Genomic DNA, 15746 nt, shown 5'->3' on the forward strand with positions numbered 1-15746 from the left:
CCTTGTGATTCTGGGTTAACATGCCTCTTCGAAAACAGTATTGTCTTTCTACTATTTTGTTTAAATGCCACAATATTAATAATTCCCTGGGTTAGCGTCATCTCTGTGGTGGTTTCAACATAGCTAATCTCCAGTTTCCTGGGAGTCTGAAGGTGGCTCCTCTTGGGGATGGGGAAGGCACCTCTGCAGTAACCCTTGCTGAGAGAGTGCCCTGCATCTGGAGCCAGACTGAGGACCAAAGTAGGTCTCGTTTTCAGATGTCCCCATGGAGAGTCTCTTTGGCTGAGTTTATCTTTGACGGGTTTCACAAATTGACTTTTTAAACTCCAGGTGACTTTGGACACCAACACAATACATAGTGTGGTTGTTCAAAGGAGAAAGGACCCTAGACAAAGATTGTCCAGGGCAAGCAATAGAAATATAAATTCTTTTATTATGCTGATGAACATCTCTCTGTTCTCTCAATTGACATACCCACGTAATGCTCAGATTCAGTGTGGCCTTGAGTCTGATATCAAAACCAGTAAGCCCTGTTCTGGATACATTCCATTGCCCCTTCAGATCCAGCCTCCAGCCTCCTCACTCTGCTCTGTCTCCCACGATCTACAGGATCTACATGAATATTTGCCAGCGCCCTTGCCCTGTGGCTTCTGGTTGGCCAATGGGGAGCCTGGAAGGAAGGGGAGTGTGAAGTCAGTGTATTTATCCCCCTGGCTCCCTCCCTGTCAGCTGGATGAGTCCCTCTATGTTCTGAAGGTCTCAGTTTCTATAAGGCAGCTTTCTTCGCACAGCACTCTCTGTCTGGGGGTTCGAGTTTCAGGAACTGCTCCCTCCAATGGCTTCTGCAGGGCTAGAAATGGTAAGGAAGCTTCTCTCTTACTGGCCCATTTCTTGATGCAATTTCCATATACCCTGTGTGTAGATCTGTAATAGCTTCTTTACTAAACTTCCCCTAGAATTATGCCAATTTGCCATCTGTTTTCTGCTGAGGCCCCGATCAAGTCAATAATAGTATTGACCATATGATAGGTTCCTATCCCTACTTTAACCTTCGAGTCTGTTTGATGGGTGGAAGTCATTGTCATGAGTAGTTAGAATTGTGACTTCCACACCATTATATGCATAAATTGAATCCACTTCCGTTAAGAGAAGTCTGGGCCCTGCAGATGGAGGTGAGATGACATGCAAAGTCACACTTGTACTTTCTTTGAAAATCTAAATCTATGCTGGCATTCTTGGCTGGCTCCAGTGCATCCTGGGGAATTCCTCTCCTGATATGCAGCTCTTCTAGTCCCTCCTGCTCTTCTTCTGGTCCCCTGCCCTGCGAGGTGGAGGACAGGGATCGAGTGGTAAGAACTCTGGGTGTCAGAAACTGAAGAGGACTGTGCTGTCTCCAAACTTTCTTGTCAGCTTTCTCCCCTTAGTGCAGTTCTATTAAGTCCATACTGTGGCTTCCTGCCGTCCAGAGTTCCCTGATATGAGGGATGACTGCATTCTGTATTAACTGGTAAAATCACACTTCGAATATCCTAGGCTGTCCAGGCAAGCCTATACAGAATCCTGCTCTTGATAATTTCACCAGCCAGTCACTGGACTAGTAGTAGTTATTATTGAAGACACCTCCAATAAACATTCAAGTCCCTCCTCTGGGCTTTTCCAGTGAGTGACTCGCCGCCACCCTGTGAAAGCCAAGATGTGAGGAAGGACAACAAGAGTGTTCCTTTGCTTTGCAGTCCCTGAAGCGGAGGTCTTAACTCTGAAATCCAGCTTCGTTTGCATACTCCATGGGCTAGGAAACCCTGACCTTGCATCGCCCGCCATCCTGCCATCTTTACCTCCTCCTTTCCCACAGAGCCAGAGCGGAAGCACACAGGCAGGTCAAAACACACCAAACAACAGGACAGGTGTTACCCTTGGCTCTAATAACACAGTCCCTGAATATTTACTCTTTCTTCAGGGCTCTTTGTGTGGTCCCTCTAAGCGAGTTTGTGAGAGCAAGTAGAGGAGGGTGGGAGGAGACTGGTAGGTGGCTATGTACCTAGGCCCCTGCTGCCCATGGGGGCTCTCAGGCTGGGCAGAGATGGAAACAATCCTGAGGCCGAGGCCCTTGCGTTTTCCCAGGCTAGTAATGAATGAGCCTAGGGCTCTGATGGAGGCATCAAAGGCCCATGACAGCCCTTGCTCTGGTTGTAAATTGTCAAACGCTGGCTGAAAGTGCTTCTCAAGCTGTTTGTGAGCCAGAGGCGGAGAAGGTCGGCTAATTTCAGAAGGCGGCTGGGCCAGTCACCTTTGCCTAGGGAGGGAACCGTGGTCAGATGGCTGGGAGCTGGGGCAGCCTGCCTTTGAGGCAGGGATTGATGAATGAGGGGGAGTGGTTTTCCAAGTCAAGGGTTTAGGGAAAAATACCAAGTGTCAGTGAAGAATGAAAAGAACAGGCCAGGCAGCCCTAAGGGGCTGAGTGTGGAGGCCTCTTTTGGAGTGTGAAATGTCTGGATTCAAGACCCTGGATTCTTTGGATGATACAGCCTCCTGGCTCTGTAGAATTAGAATTGAGGCTCAGGTTCTCTAGCCATCTGTGGAACTGGAGATTTATTGATTAATGGAATGTAAAGTAGAATTTACAGTGACTAACACAGAACAGAGAATAGTGCCTGGATGTATCAACTTTCTTGGACAGGTCTTGAAACTACTCTGAACCACTCTTTCTTCACCTATAAAATGGAGACAAGAATACAAACCTTTTGGCGATGAGGGAATTAGAGATAGTGTTTTTAAAGTGCTTCGAATGATACAGCTTATCATTGGTGTTTAATAAATAGTATCCATGCTAAGTACTTATGGGTAAAACCATGACGCTGTGCATGCAAGACAGGAATGGAAATGCTTAGACTCCAACCCTGCTGAAACACAGAGGCTATCCTTGCCAATGAAGCATCATGGAAATTCAGTTACGCCTGTCAGAAAAACTGCTTTCCAGAAAGCAAACCCAGTTACCCTCAGCAGCCCAAAACCATCCTTGCTGTCAGACTTTGCTCCACGTTTGCTGAGCCCAAAGCCCATGTTAGTCGCCATTAAGAGATGATGTGGAATGTAGAAGGGAGCATAATTTGGTTTCAGAAAGAGGTGATAATACATAGGATTAAAGAATTTAATACATGTTAGTCTGGGTGATCGGAGAACAAGATTCCAAGATTAGATGTGCAAGGCTTTTGTTAGGGAAAATGCCCATGAGAGACAAAGGGGAGAGAGTTAGACAAAGATATTGGTCGTTGACATTTTAGGCAAGGTAGCCAGGATAACCTTCTGAGAAGGTGATATCGGATTAGGGACTAAATGTAAAAGAGCAGTCGATGTGGATATTGGTGGAAAGGCATCCACAGTAAGTGGAATGGCCTCGAAGTCAGAGATGGAGGGTTGCCGGGAGCCAGTGGAGAGTGCCCGAGGAGACGTGTTAGTAGGTGATAATTCAGACAGGTAAGGGAGAGGTGGGGTGGTGCGCATCATAAAGAGTCCTGAAGATCAAAGTGAAGACTTTGAAATGAGGAGCCAGTTGGGATTTGGGAGCAGGGAAGTGACATGACCTGACATTTTTAACAGGATCTGCCTGGCTGTCATGTGAAGAATAGTCTAAAGGGAGGACAGGACAGAGCAGGGGCTCCAGTTCGGCGGTTACTGCAATAACTATGGACTTGCTTTGAACTGAAATTAAAGTAGAGATGTCTACTAGGGCCTGTGTCAGAAGAAGCACTCAATCACAATCTGCTGGGGAAAATATTGAATCGTGTCTCTTTGCCAGCATTTTGGTGCCTGAAAGAGCGGCCAAGGGAACGTCACTTCTGGACCTGAACACAGTCTGCTTCGATGGTGACAGTGAAGCACCATACAGCCAGTTCAACTTCACCACACCATCTGGAGTGGGGAGCAGCAGCAGATTTTTACAGGATCCAGCTGGCTCTGGGAAAATTGTGGTCAGTTAATGGTCATTGCATCATTGAAAGGGCATGGGGGAAGCTGGTCTAATACGCATAGTGCTTTTGCTGCCCCAGAGAGAGAAATTTCCACAGTAACTCCCCCTCCAAGTAGCTGTAATTGACAAACTTAATAGTGACTCTGTTTTCCCATTTGCTCTTAATTTTACCCAAGTTCCAGAAATCATCTGTTATGCATCGTTGTGCCTGGGGTGCTAAGGGCTGGATTCTTTCTCATATAGCTGCAGTATTTGTGCCTGCTTAGCTGCTCCACAGTCATGATAGTGCCCTCTGGGCTCAAACACTCTTGAGTATTTGAGTGTTCCTTCCTGACCCTCGGAAGTGTGAGGCAAGATTAGTCTGAGGCGAGATTAATCAGGTCCAGGGCCATGAGTGCATTGTGTGAAATTCAGCCTTCTAGAACCTCTAGAAACCTAAAGGAGAATAAGAAAGTGAGGCTGTACGGGTAGCCCCACTCCACAGCATCCCCGTGGGGGCAAAAGCAGAGGTGGAAGCAGGATGGGCATAAAAGCCTGTCTGAAGGAGTCATGTGAGACCTTCACCTATAGGGTTCCCACTGGAGGGTGTTGGGAAGGAGGAGAGAAAAATGGAAGGTCAAGGGGTGGTGTGGGGTCTTGGAAGGGAGTGATCCTATTTAGGAGGTCTTGGCATCAGAGATCAAGCCTCAGGGAGGAGAGCAGCCAGCCCACTATGCGTCCTCTTGCTCATCTTCTTCTCTACTCCCATCCCAAGCCCTTTCGATCCCCAAGAAAGTCTTACCAATTTTATTCATCGTGTCAGCTAAAAAGTAATGTCTATTTTTCCTGTTTAGGAAATTAATACACGTTTACTGTAGAAAATGTAGAAAACACAGAAAAGCTTTAACATTCAGTGATAACTGCTATTAACATTTTGATATATTTCCTTCTTGTCTTCTCTCTTGTACACAGATTTGGTGCCTATTCTACCCATATATGCATACATATTTTAAATGATGGAAATATCCATGTATTTAAGAACCTATATCATGCTTCTTTTCAATTAACCTGAAGTCTTGAGCCTATGCTGTTGGGCAATAGTTGCTTGATGAACACCTTTAAACATAGATTATCTCTCCTCATAAATTCTTTCAAATAAATTCTCTAGCAGTGAGCAAAAGTATGGATGTAAGTTTTTAAAGCTCCTCATGCAGGCAAAATGCTTTCCAGAAAGGCTTTCCACTAACAGATATGAAAATGTCATCGGTTCAATTAAAAGGATTGTTTTATTCTGTGTAATCTGAAATCTCTGTTTTGATCTAGTTGATTGGTGATCTAGATTATGAAAATCCAAGTAATCTAGCAGCCGGCAATAAATACACTGTGGCAATCCAGGTGCAGGATGTTGCCCCTCCTTACTATAAAAGCAAGTATCATTTTCATTTATTTTATGAAGCATCTTCCTTGAGTGGCAATGACTAGAGTGCTTGGCAATACTCAGTACTGGGCTAGGTATTTGTGTTCCAAAGATTTCAAAAAACCCCCAAACTTGAGAATCAGACCAGCCTCTTCTTGTCTTTCACCAGGACACTTAGTCTCCTAGTCCTTTCTTCTATGCCACTTCCTAAAATCGCAAGGGTCTGCTGCTTTCCCCCTGCCCCGCCCCCATCCCACTGGTACTGCTCTGATGCAGAACCTCCTCTTTCTGGGCTAAATTTCAACACTGAGAGTCTGTTAGGATCAGTCTCCCTTGCCTTTAGTCTTGCCCTTTTCCAAAGCATCCTCCACATTTCTGACAGTGATTTTCAGGAAATGCAAATGCTGTCATATTACTTCCTTGCTTAAAACCCTTGAGTGTCTCTTCATAGCTGTCAAGTTCAAGTTCAAGTTCAAACTCTTTGGCTTGGCACACAATGACTTTCATCATCTGGCCCCTGCCTAATTCTATAGCTTCAATTCTAGTCGCTTGCCTCTAATCACCCCCCACCTCCCCTTTTTTTCTAACTAGGCCAAACAGCTTGCAGTTTTTCTGAGTGAATCATGGAGTTTTCTACCTTGGTATCCATGCACTTGCCTAGAATAGCTCCCATTCCCCCCTTGCCCCATTTGTCTGGCTCTAATTATCTTTGAAAGGTTCAGCTTGCACTTCCTCCAGCTTCCATAGTCATCTGTATATGTGTTTATCAAAAGGCAGCTACCCTGAGCATCTTGAAGGCAGAAACTGCCAAGTCATATTCACCTGTATTTCCCATATTTTGCACAGAACCTGTTACACAGAAGATGCTTTTAAAATGTTGAATAAACAAGCGAATGAATAGAATATTGTGATTTAAATTTTTTTCTATTTCTGTTTTTAGATAACATCTACCTTTATGTCCTGACAAGCCCAGAAAATGAGTTTCCTCTTCTCTTTGATGGGCTGCCCTATGTATTTAACGTGTCAGAAATAAGCCCAGGTAAGTGACAGATGAGAAATAGGCCACAGTGCTCTTGACAGACTTTGTCCAGAGGCATGTTCGGGGGAGGGAAAGCTACCTTCCAGGGGCCCTGAGTGGTATGCACGACTCAAAGACTGAATCGTGTTTATTGCGTCTCTTATTTCTTTTTAAATTGTCCTCATTGCTGAGGAGCCCTTCAGGCAAAATCTAGATTTCGAAAACTGTTGATTAAACTGTGTTTCTCTGAACCCCCTGATTGCTTCCTTCTGTGTGTCTGATTCCTCTAATCCTCTCTTTTTGTAGCCAAAGTTTTCCCTTGGTCTCCACTGTGATTTTTATCCAACTCACTCAGAGAATTGAAATTTAAAAATAGGGGAAAAGCTTTCCATTTCTAGAGTTTCTTCATTTAGAAACAAAATAAAGACTTTTTTCTTGCCCTTAATAGGATTCACCGGAGGCCTCTTTTTTTGCCCTTTATGACACCTGGACTTCTGCAGGCTCTTCCCACATTAAAGAAAGGACTCCCCACTTTCAGCTTCAGTTTCTCCCCAACTCTTTCAGTTTGAAGGTGGCCCTGTTAACTCCATTATAATAGACATCATCGCAGTGTTTGATCCTTTTATCATAGATACTTCTATATTTAAAAAAAAAAAACAAAAAACCAAACACTCCTAAAATTACCTCCTTCCTCTTTTATTCTCTTCTTATAATGGTCTCCATTTCCTAACATTAAGTTTTAAACAAAACACAAAACAGGGTCTGATGGAAATGCTTCTAATTCTTTAACTCTTACCTAGTGAATAACAAATGCAACAGGAATAGGCTTTTTATGAATTCACGGATCTTCCTACAATTATTGATCACCTACTTTGGGTCAAGCAGTTACTGCTGGGGCTATGTAGTTGAATAAGAGGTTTCTGTCCTCAAGGAGTATAATTTATGAAAAAGGACTTCTACAAAATAGGCAAGCCGGAACTCTAGCAGCCCCACCAACATGATTTGTGAAATAAATGCAATGGAACAGTATTTTGAGCAAGGATTGATTGACACCTGTAAAATTTGTTAAAACATTCCTCTTGTAAGGAAATATAGTAATCTTAAGTTATATTTTAAAGAATCTATACTCTGTCATCCTCAGTTGCAAACTCTTAAAAATGGTTTATTTTTCATCTTGCGTAAAAGAGTAATTCGTGCTCATTATAGAAAAATGTGAAAAATACAAAAGACTTTTAGACACCATTGCTGCAAAAAGATGTGTGAGGATGTTCTTTGTAGCGTCGTTTATGATAGCCTAATGATTGGCGTGCTTGGAGTCTATGTAATGGCATACACTGTCTTTTACACCTCACAGTACTACTTGGATCTTAGGGCCAGTGACTAGTGGGTGCTCGTTAGCATAATTTGAATGTACTAGAATTGAAGATGTGAGACATCATCAAAGGGGCCTCCAAAAACCTTTCTGCCCATGGCGCTGAGAACCGCTGCTCCTAGACCCTACCCATGTCCCAAAGCAGGACTAACTTCAGGCACTTTGTTCCTTCAGCTGGAACTAGGGTTGGACAGGTGCGAGCCTCTGATAAAGACTTCCCGCAGAGCAGCATCTTGTACTCCATCTCCACTGGAGGGGCCAGCCTCCAGTATCCAAACATATTTTGGATTAATCCCAAAATGGGAGAACTCCGGCTGGTGACTAAAGTGGACTACGAGACAACTCCCATCTATATTCTCCGAATCCAGGCCACCAACGGCGAGGACACGAGCTCAGCCACTGTGAGTGGGGCTGTTTGGTGCATTCACACCAGCCCGAATAGTTGACTTAGGGTCTCTCTGGTACCCTCCAGGTGCGGCTATGGCAATAAGGGATCTTCATAGGGCATATCCTGCAGATGTGACGGGAAATGACTATGGGTGTCCAAGATAGCCCAACTGGACACACAAAGCAGTGCCTAGGAAATAAAGATTGACACCCAAATGTGTGGGTGACTGGGAGGCGCGCTGAGATTGACGGCCACTCTGTGGGACAAGTACCCTCCTGTTGCCCTTTAAATCTCCCTTTGCTTTCACGGTGGGCTGCTGGAGAGAAACACAGGTGCCAGAAGCGGGGTGTGGTCTTATAGTTTTGCATTTCCTCCCTCCCTCCCAGTAGTGTTGCCATGTTCCTTCCCCACCCCCAACACACCAGATAGGGCAGGTCCTAAAATGATGTGGCTTGGCATGGAGTTACACTGCTTCGCAACCTTTGGTATTGGGAATCTGATTAAATGGAGATTCTGAGTTTGCAAGTCTGAGCAGGGCCTGACAATCTGCATTCTAAACCTGCTTCCAAGCGGTGCTGATGCAGCTAGCTGGTCCAGGGCTGTACTTTAAGTAACAAGGTTTTTATCAGGTCTGTGCTGTCAGTGGTTAGGATTATCTGAGGGTATTGTGATAGCCACAAAGATGGAACTATTTCTTGCTCTTTCCCATTAGTTAAGTGAAAAAGCATAAAACAAAATGAACTCTGAGCCGGCAGCAGGCAGCCCTCTGGGATGGAGAGAATGACTGGTTCAGAGTCAGGAGACCGAGTTCATTTCTCAACTTTGATCCCAATTTTCCAAGGGGGTCTGAGCCATGCTTATCGTTGTGTCCCAGTTTCTCTGTCTCTTAAATGGAGAGTCACTCGATCGCCTAATGCCTGACTAGTCCAGTTCCTCTCATGACTTGCTTTGAATTAACAGGATAATGGTTTTTAATGATGTGTGAGCCTCAGCATTGCCTGCTGAGGAAAAGATGTACTAAGTTGGAGATAATTGTAGTGTTTGTCAGGCTAGCTTTTTGAGAAAAATGAATGGATTCCACTTTGGGAGCTAACTAGAATGAACATTTCAATTTATTCCTGGGCTCAGAAATAGCCGAAATCCCCAAATTTCAAAGGTAGAATAAATACGACTCAAAATGCATAAGCTTTTAAAAAGAGTGATGATCACATAAGTCCCTTTTAGGGCTGACATTCTATGATTCTGTGCTGGCAGGTGTCCCAGTCCATATTCCAATTCACCAGGCATAAAAGACTGTGATGAAAGAGAATACACTGGCCCTGCTTGTGGCAGGTGAGCACCACCAGCTTAGTGCAGTGCTAATAGCCCAGGACATAGATGAGATCGGCTCAGCCAGGTGTGCTCATTCTATCCTGGTGGTTTTCCACCCTGGCTGCTTATTAGAATCAGCTGGGGGAACATTAAAACAGTGCCTGGGCCCCACCCTGTAAGGAGTCCAATTCGTTTGGTCTGGAGTGGGCCTGAGAAAGTTGAGCCAAGGTTGAGAACCATTGTTCTATATTCCATAGTTAAAGATGCAACTTCCAATTCACAAGGGCAGTGAGCAAGAAAATACAGGGGGTCACCGTAAATCCATAATCATTACTGGAAAAACAATTCAGCATTATCTGGGGATGAGCCCGATGTGTCCTGGTGAATGTGTATGGGGGTACGTGGTACATATGCTATGTATATACATAACACATATATTATGTACATGTATGCATGTGTGTGCGCACACGCACACACATACACACACACAGAGTATAGAAGTCAATAGTATGGGACTTGGAGTAGGACAGACCTGCATGCTCTGGTACCAGCTGAATGGCCTTAGGTCAATTATCTAATCTCTCTAAGCCTCAGTTGCCTTATCTGTAGAATGGGAATGAGCATATTATCTATTTCAGAAAGAGTTAAATGAGCTAGTCTGCAAAGGTGCACACAGTGAGCACTTAGTAAGTGTTAGCTACTAGCAATGGCCACCTTCTTGCTGTTCTAGGTTACTGTGAACATCCTGGATGAAAATGATGAAAAGCCAATTTGTATCCCAAACTCTTATTTCCTGGCCATCCCAGTGGATCTGAAAGTTGGCACAAATATTCAAAATTTCAAGCTGACTTGTACTGATCGTGATTCCAGCCCCAGGTCTTTTCGTTACTCCATTGGCCCAGGTATAGTACCTGACATCGACAGTCCTGGCCCGGCTCTTGGGGTCAGAGGCCTTAGCCGCTGTTCAGCGGGTATGGGGTGGAGTCCGTGGGCACAGTGGGTATGGTTAGGAGGAAGCAGGCATGAGAGGTGTAATAGTCCCAGTGTCTCCCAGTCCTCCTCTTGGCTTCCCCTTCTCTCACCTAACTCTTCTCAGACTCCCACACGAGACTGCCCAAATGCCCAAGGGAGAGTGAATCCCACTGATGGTGACACCTCCCCATAGTCTGATAGTTCCCAGACTATCACATGATTCATGAATCATATTAGTGTAGTTAAAATTTTTTATTTTAGTGCAACTGCTCCACCACCTCTTTTCCTGCAAGCTTGTAGTAGGGGGCAGGGAATCCCAGTCCTCTCTCTGGATAATAATAGATTAAATAGATTAAATGCATTTTGAAATGTGTCCTCAGGAATTCTCTTCTGCTCCATTCATTTTCTCTCTTTAAAAATATACCATTGTGGGGGAAAAAAGAGCACCCCTCAATGGAAATGAGACCAAAATAGCTCATCTAATGAAGTGCTGGGGCCAGAGATTTAAACCCAAACAAGCAGAGCAATTCCACGTGAAAGACTAAAAACCCATCTCAGCCGCCTGCTGAGCCCTGGCAGAGCATGAACTCTGAACAGTAGGAAGCCTCTCGAGCAGGCTGAGTCACAAAACCCAGGGGCAGAGACTGCCTTGAGACTGCAGTTGCCAAAGATGGAAATAATCCATACTGAGAACCTTCGGGCCTTTATGGGGCACTTCGCTCGCTGCTAAGAGAGTAAAAATTGCATCATCTCCTGCTCCATTTACTGGTTTTCAGTCGGTAATGAGTCTGGAGCCACCAGAGGAATGAACAAGGGCTGCTTGGGCAGGAAGCCTCCCTGCCTGGCTCCCTGAGCTGTGAGCCCTGAGCCCCAGCAGACTGTGAGAGAGGCGGGAATGGGGTGGATTCCGGAGGACTGGGGACTGCAATCCCTGCCAAGCTAGAAGGCACCTTGCTTTGGGGGACGTCCAGGACATCTGTCGCCAGTTCAGTGTGACCAGCCAAGTTCCACAAAAGGCACAGAGTGAGTCTGGCCTATGGCTAGAGATGTGGCCCCTCTAGCCTCTTGCTGCCCACTCAGTGCTCTGAGTGTAAGTTATACGTTGTCACCTAATAAAAGCTGCATGATAAGGATTGGCTAGAGAGGCTAGGATTATGGAATCTCTGCCTGATGCTCTGCAAGATGGTGGCCATCTCCTGGGACAGGCATACCGTTGTCCTTTTCTGGTTTCATTCTCATTTCAGCCACAACTGGTTGTGAGCAAGAGTTTCTCTGTACTGAATGACTCTCTGGTATGGTTATGGCCGGTACCCCTGGTGCACTGGAAACACTGCGTGCACCCGGGGTGCGGAGGTTTTCAGAAAGGACCGGCTGCAGTGTTTCTCTAAACCTTTATTCTCACTGTCTTCTCTTCCTTTGCCCCAAATCCTTGTCTCATATCTCATATAGGTAATGTCAACAGTCATTTCACCTTCTCTCCCAATGCTGGGTCCAACGTTACACGCCTGCTCCTTGCAACTCCCTTTGACTACACTGGTGGGCTTGATACGAGCTGGGACTACAACCTACTCATCTACATAACTGATGACAACTTGCTGTCCAGCAGGAAGAAAGCAGAGGCTCTTGTTGAAACAGGGACAGTGACGCTGAGTATTAGTGTCATTCCTCACCCAACCACGATTGTCACCACGGCCCCCAGGGTAAGGGCTTTGGGACAGGGACTCCCCAGTTACATCCCTTGTGATTAACATTGACAGAGCTCCTTTTGCCCAGGAGAAATGTGGGATGAACTGAAAAGAGTTGAGATATTAGGATATTGCCAGGAATGGCAACCATGGGCTGGACTGGAGTGGCCACTGGAGAGTGGATAAAGGTTCGAATTAGACCTGGGACTAGGAGAACCGTTGAGTTTTCCTCTTCCGGTAAACAAAGGTGTGCATTTGTTCAGGGACTTGTGATAGATCAGGTATTGACCATCTATGTGGTGCTTGTAGCACAGGAGACAATTTTCAGGGGCACATGGCCAGTTGCTACTTTGACAACCCCTTCTCTGCTTGCTCTTAAGAGCCATGGCAAGTCCACATCTATGAAAGCAGGTAGCTGCTAGGTGCCCTTCTCCACTCCTTTTGAAGAGTCACCATGTACCAATCTATACCCTACTCCCCACCTCTACTCTGTTAAAATTGATTCATTCAATCTACAAATATTGATTTAAGACCTATAATATGCCAATCACTTTGGTGAGCAAGCTCCAAATGATCTCTACTTTCATGGAACTTATAGTATGGGTCAGTGGTTTTCACAGTGTGGTCCTCAGACTAGCAGCATCAGCATCACCTGGAAATTTATTAGAATTATATATTCTTGGGCCCACTCCGAAATATTAGAGTTATACCTCACCCAGCCATGATCATCACCACGACCTCTTAGAAAAGATGTTAGAACCTGGAATCCCCAACTATATCTCCAGACCTATTAGATCAGAAACTCTGGAGATGGGGCCCAGCAATCTGTTTTTTCAATAAGCCTTCCAGGAGGTTCTGATGCGCACTAAAGTTTGAGAGCCACTTAACTAGAGGGGAAGATAGATTACAAACAAGTATGAAATTTAATAAAATAACTACATATTGTGGTAAATGGTAGGAAGAAAAATAAGTAGGTACCGTAATAGAACCAGTGTGGTAAAGGAAGAGAGTCTTAGAATCTGACAAGATCATCTCCCCCTGCACCTTGGAGGAACTGGCTTATGTTTGTGCTGACTCTTTGTCCCCTTTCCTCCTGTTCCTAATAAAAGTTACACACCCTTGGTTGGCAGCCCTATAGTTGCAGGATGCCAGAGGAAAAGTAATCAGAACCCTAGAAAACCACCTAGGACAGGTGGCCCAATTCTGCTTCTCAGAATCTTACCAAGAACAGGTTAAGGTTCATCTCCAAGTGCTTGAGTGAATATTACCCCAGCGAATGGAGGCATAAGGTAGCCTTAAGGGCCTTCCGTTGTGGTAAGATCCAGTAAGATTCTCTGAGTAAGGACTTGCCACCTTTCTGGGGCTTACAACGTGTCCCAGTTGCGAGATCTCCACTCCTGAAATCTCCATAACTTGTTTGTTATCTGTCTCCTACTCTAAGAAGCAAATTCTGAACTTGAGGTTGTACTGTGATATCAGCCCACTCATCTGGCAGCGCAGCTCGTAGTGAGTGAACACTGACAAAACTATAAAGTGTTAAAAAAACAACTTGCATGGCTCATGCCTTTCCAGTGAGAGACAACAGCTATATTAGTCCTTGGGTTATGCCACGTTTGGCAGGGGAAAAAAGCCATGGAATTTTTAGCTTTTGGGAAGGGGAAAAAGAGAATAAAATTAGGCCTAGGTTTGCTTTTCAGTTCCCTAAATGTTCTGGGTTTTGATCTAATGGATGTCTGGAAAGACTATAAATAAGGTGATGAGTTGAAGCAGCAAGAACTATGAGTACACAGATGCCCAATTTATAGAACAAGAACAAAGGGCAAAACAAACACTCGACAGGTGGGAGTGCTAATGTTGGAAACCCTACCACCCTCCACTCACCCTTCCTCATCTCTGTCATTCAAGCCCAGGATCACCTACCAGATCCTGAAGAAAAATATATATTCTCCATCAGCGTGGTACGTGCCTTTTGTCATCACTCTGGGCTCCATATTGCTTCTGGGTCTCCTTGTTTCCCTGATCATCCTGTTGGCCAAAGCCATCCACACACACTGTCCCTGCAAGACTGGGAAGCACAAGAAGCCTCTGTAAGTTGCCAGTGGGCTGGGCCCTACCACCACATTCGTTAGGACACTGTTTCCAGTGATATCAGGAGAGGGAAAGATAGAGATTGTGATTGCTTTTCAGGGTAGAGAGGGGGCTGGAGTGAAGAAGGAAAAAGACATACGGGGAAAGAACCCTAGCTCGCCCTTGGTCCTGGTATACCCTCTTCATCACCTGCTGGGCCAGGAGACTCTTCCTTTGGTTTTCTTGGGCACCTGCCTTGTCCTTGATGTGTTCGCAATGAAATTGGGGCTTCGATCTCTTAGTGACTTGCCCTGAATAAATACTTTAGAAAAAAAAAGCCCAGTTGTGAGTAGTGTTAGAATATACTATGCTCTTATTTGTAAAATCTTGAATGGATGGGCTGAAATTAGAGGAAACACAAAAAACTGATAAGGAAATTAAGCTTTTGACTGCAGTGATTCAATTGGGCTTTTGTGTGACTAAATAACCATTGTTACTTTGCACGTGGCCCTGATCTCTCTTTCTCAAGAGCTGCAAACATAGGTCTGTTTTCTCTCCTGTAACACCCTATGGAGTCTCTTTTACTGGCTAAAATGAGGTACTAGAGTGAAGTGAAAAGAACACCGAGCTTCCCCCAGAGCCAGTTTCTTGAGTCTCATTAGCTCTTACAACAAGAGCATGATGGTTCTAAGGCTGGGCTTTGGAATTAGACAAGGCCTGGGTTCAAATCCTAGCTCTACCATTTTCTGGGTATATGGCTTTGGGGAAGTGACGACCACTGTGAATTTCAGTGTCCTTATTTGAAAACTAAACTGTTAGATGACCATATGCAAAGAAAGCACTTAGCACACTGTTCCTGATGTAGAGTAAATGCTTAATACGCTATTTAAAAAATATTGTCGCATTATTTTTTATGGTTGATTGCGCTCAGGATTCTAGATTCCAAGTTTAGCTATAACCCAAGAATCCTGGGGTATTAGAACTTGAGTTTTGGAATTTCTCACTGGCAAAAAAGAAGGGGTGATAAGACTCATGTGCCTTTTAAAGGTATTTTGAAGATTAACTAATACTATCAAATAATTTAAAACCTATGGATGAAAGACTGTATAAAAGTATAAGACATTAGCAGAAAGATGTACTTTGCATTTTGCCATTTTTATTAGGGAAGTTTGTTGCTATTGGCAACCTTGACTTCAAGGTAAGAAATCCTTGAGCATCTGCTGAAATTAAAAAAGGCATTTTTGTTTGGACTCTACACCAAATTGATTTGAAGAAAAAAATTTGGCTCCAAAAGAGTAATGCCTAAGCTTGTAAGGATGGTTGTGCTCTCTGCAATGGGATTTGGTTGGAAGTTCTTTAAGGATGTCATCTAATAGATGCTGCAACTCACGCAATTTATGGTTAAATGTTAAATATGCACCTTGAACCTGGTCGCTTTAACTTACATCCTAAATATTAATCATTTTCAACATGGTTGTCTTAAAAAAGAAAACCTAGCTAGTAATTCAGACTCAGACCTGTCCTCTCTGGAAATTAGTTGTAACATGTGGCAGCCAATATTTGTCCAATA

The 15746-nt window shown here is 44.5% G+C and overlaps 1 protein-coding gene across 3 annotated transcripts in view; it reads left to right on the plus strand.

Annotated features, from left to right (window-relative positions):
* Nucleotides 1-15746, plus strand: part of CDHR3 (cadherin related family member 3) — a 60498-nt gene that overhangs the window by 38684 nt on the left and 6068 nt on the right. Inside the window, exons 9-15 of one of the 3 annotated variants that reach the window (XM_039849067.1) lie at nucleotides 3728-3968; nucleotides 5270-5372; nucleotides 6304-6402; nucleotides 7928-8154; nucleotides 10183-10354; nucleotides 11874-12124; nucleotides 14015-14196. In XM_039849067.1, the coding sequence (XP_039705001.1) occupies nucleotides 3728-3968; nucleotides 5270-5372; nucleotides 6304-6402; nucleotides 7928-8154; nucleotides 10183-10354; nucleotides 11874-12124; nucleotides 14015-14196 (1275 nt within the window). The remainder of the gene's footprint in view (nucleotides 1-3727; nucleotides 3969-5269; nucleotides 5373-6303; nucleotides 6403-7927; nucleotides 8155-10182; nucleotides 10355-11873; nucleotides 12125-14014; nucleotides 14197-15746) is intronic. The other 2 variants (XM_039849069.1, XM_039849068.1) reach the window with 2 other exon arrangements.

The sequence above is a fragment of the Pteropus medius genome, unplaced genomic scaffold (genome assembly GCF_902729225.1).
Source record: "Pteropus medius unplaced genomic scaffold, Ma_sr-lr_union100, whole genome shotgun sequence".
Taxonomy (NCBI): Eukaryota; Metazoa; Chordata; class Mammalia; order Chiroptera; family Pteropodidae; genus Pteropus; species Pteropus medius.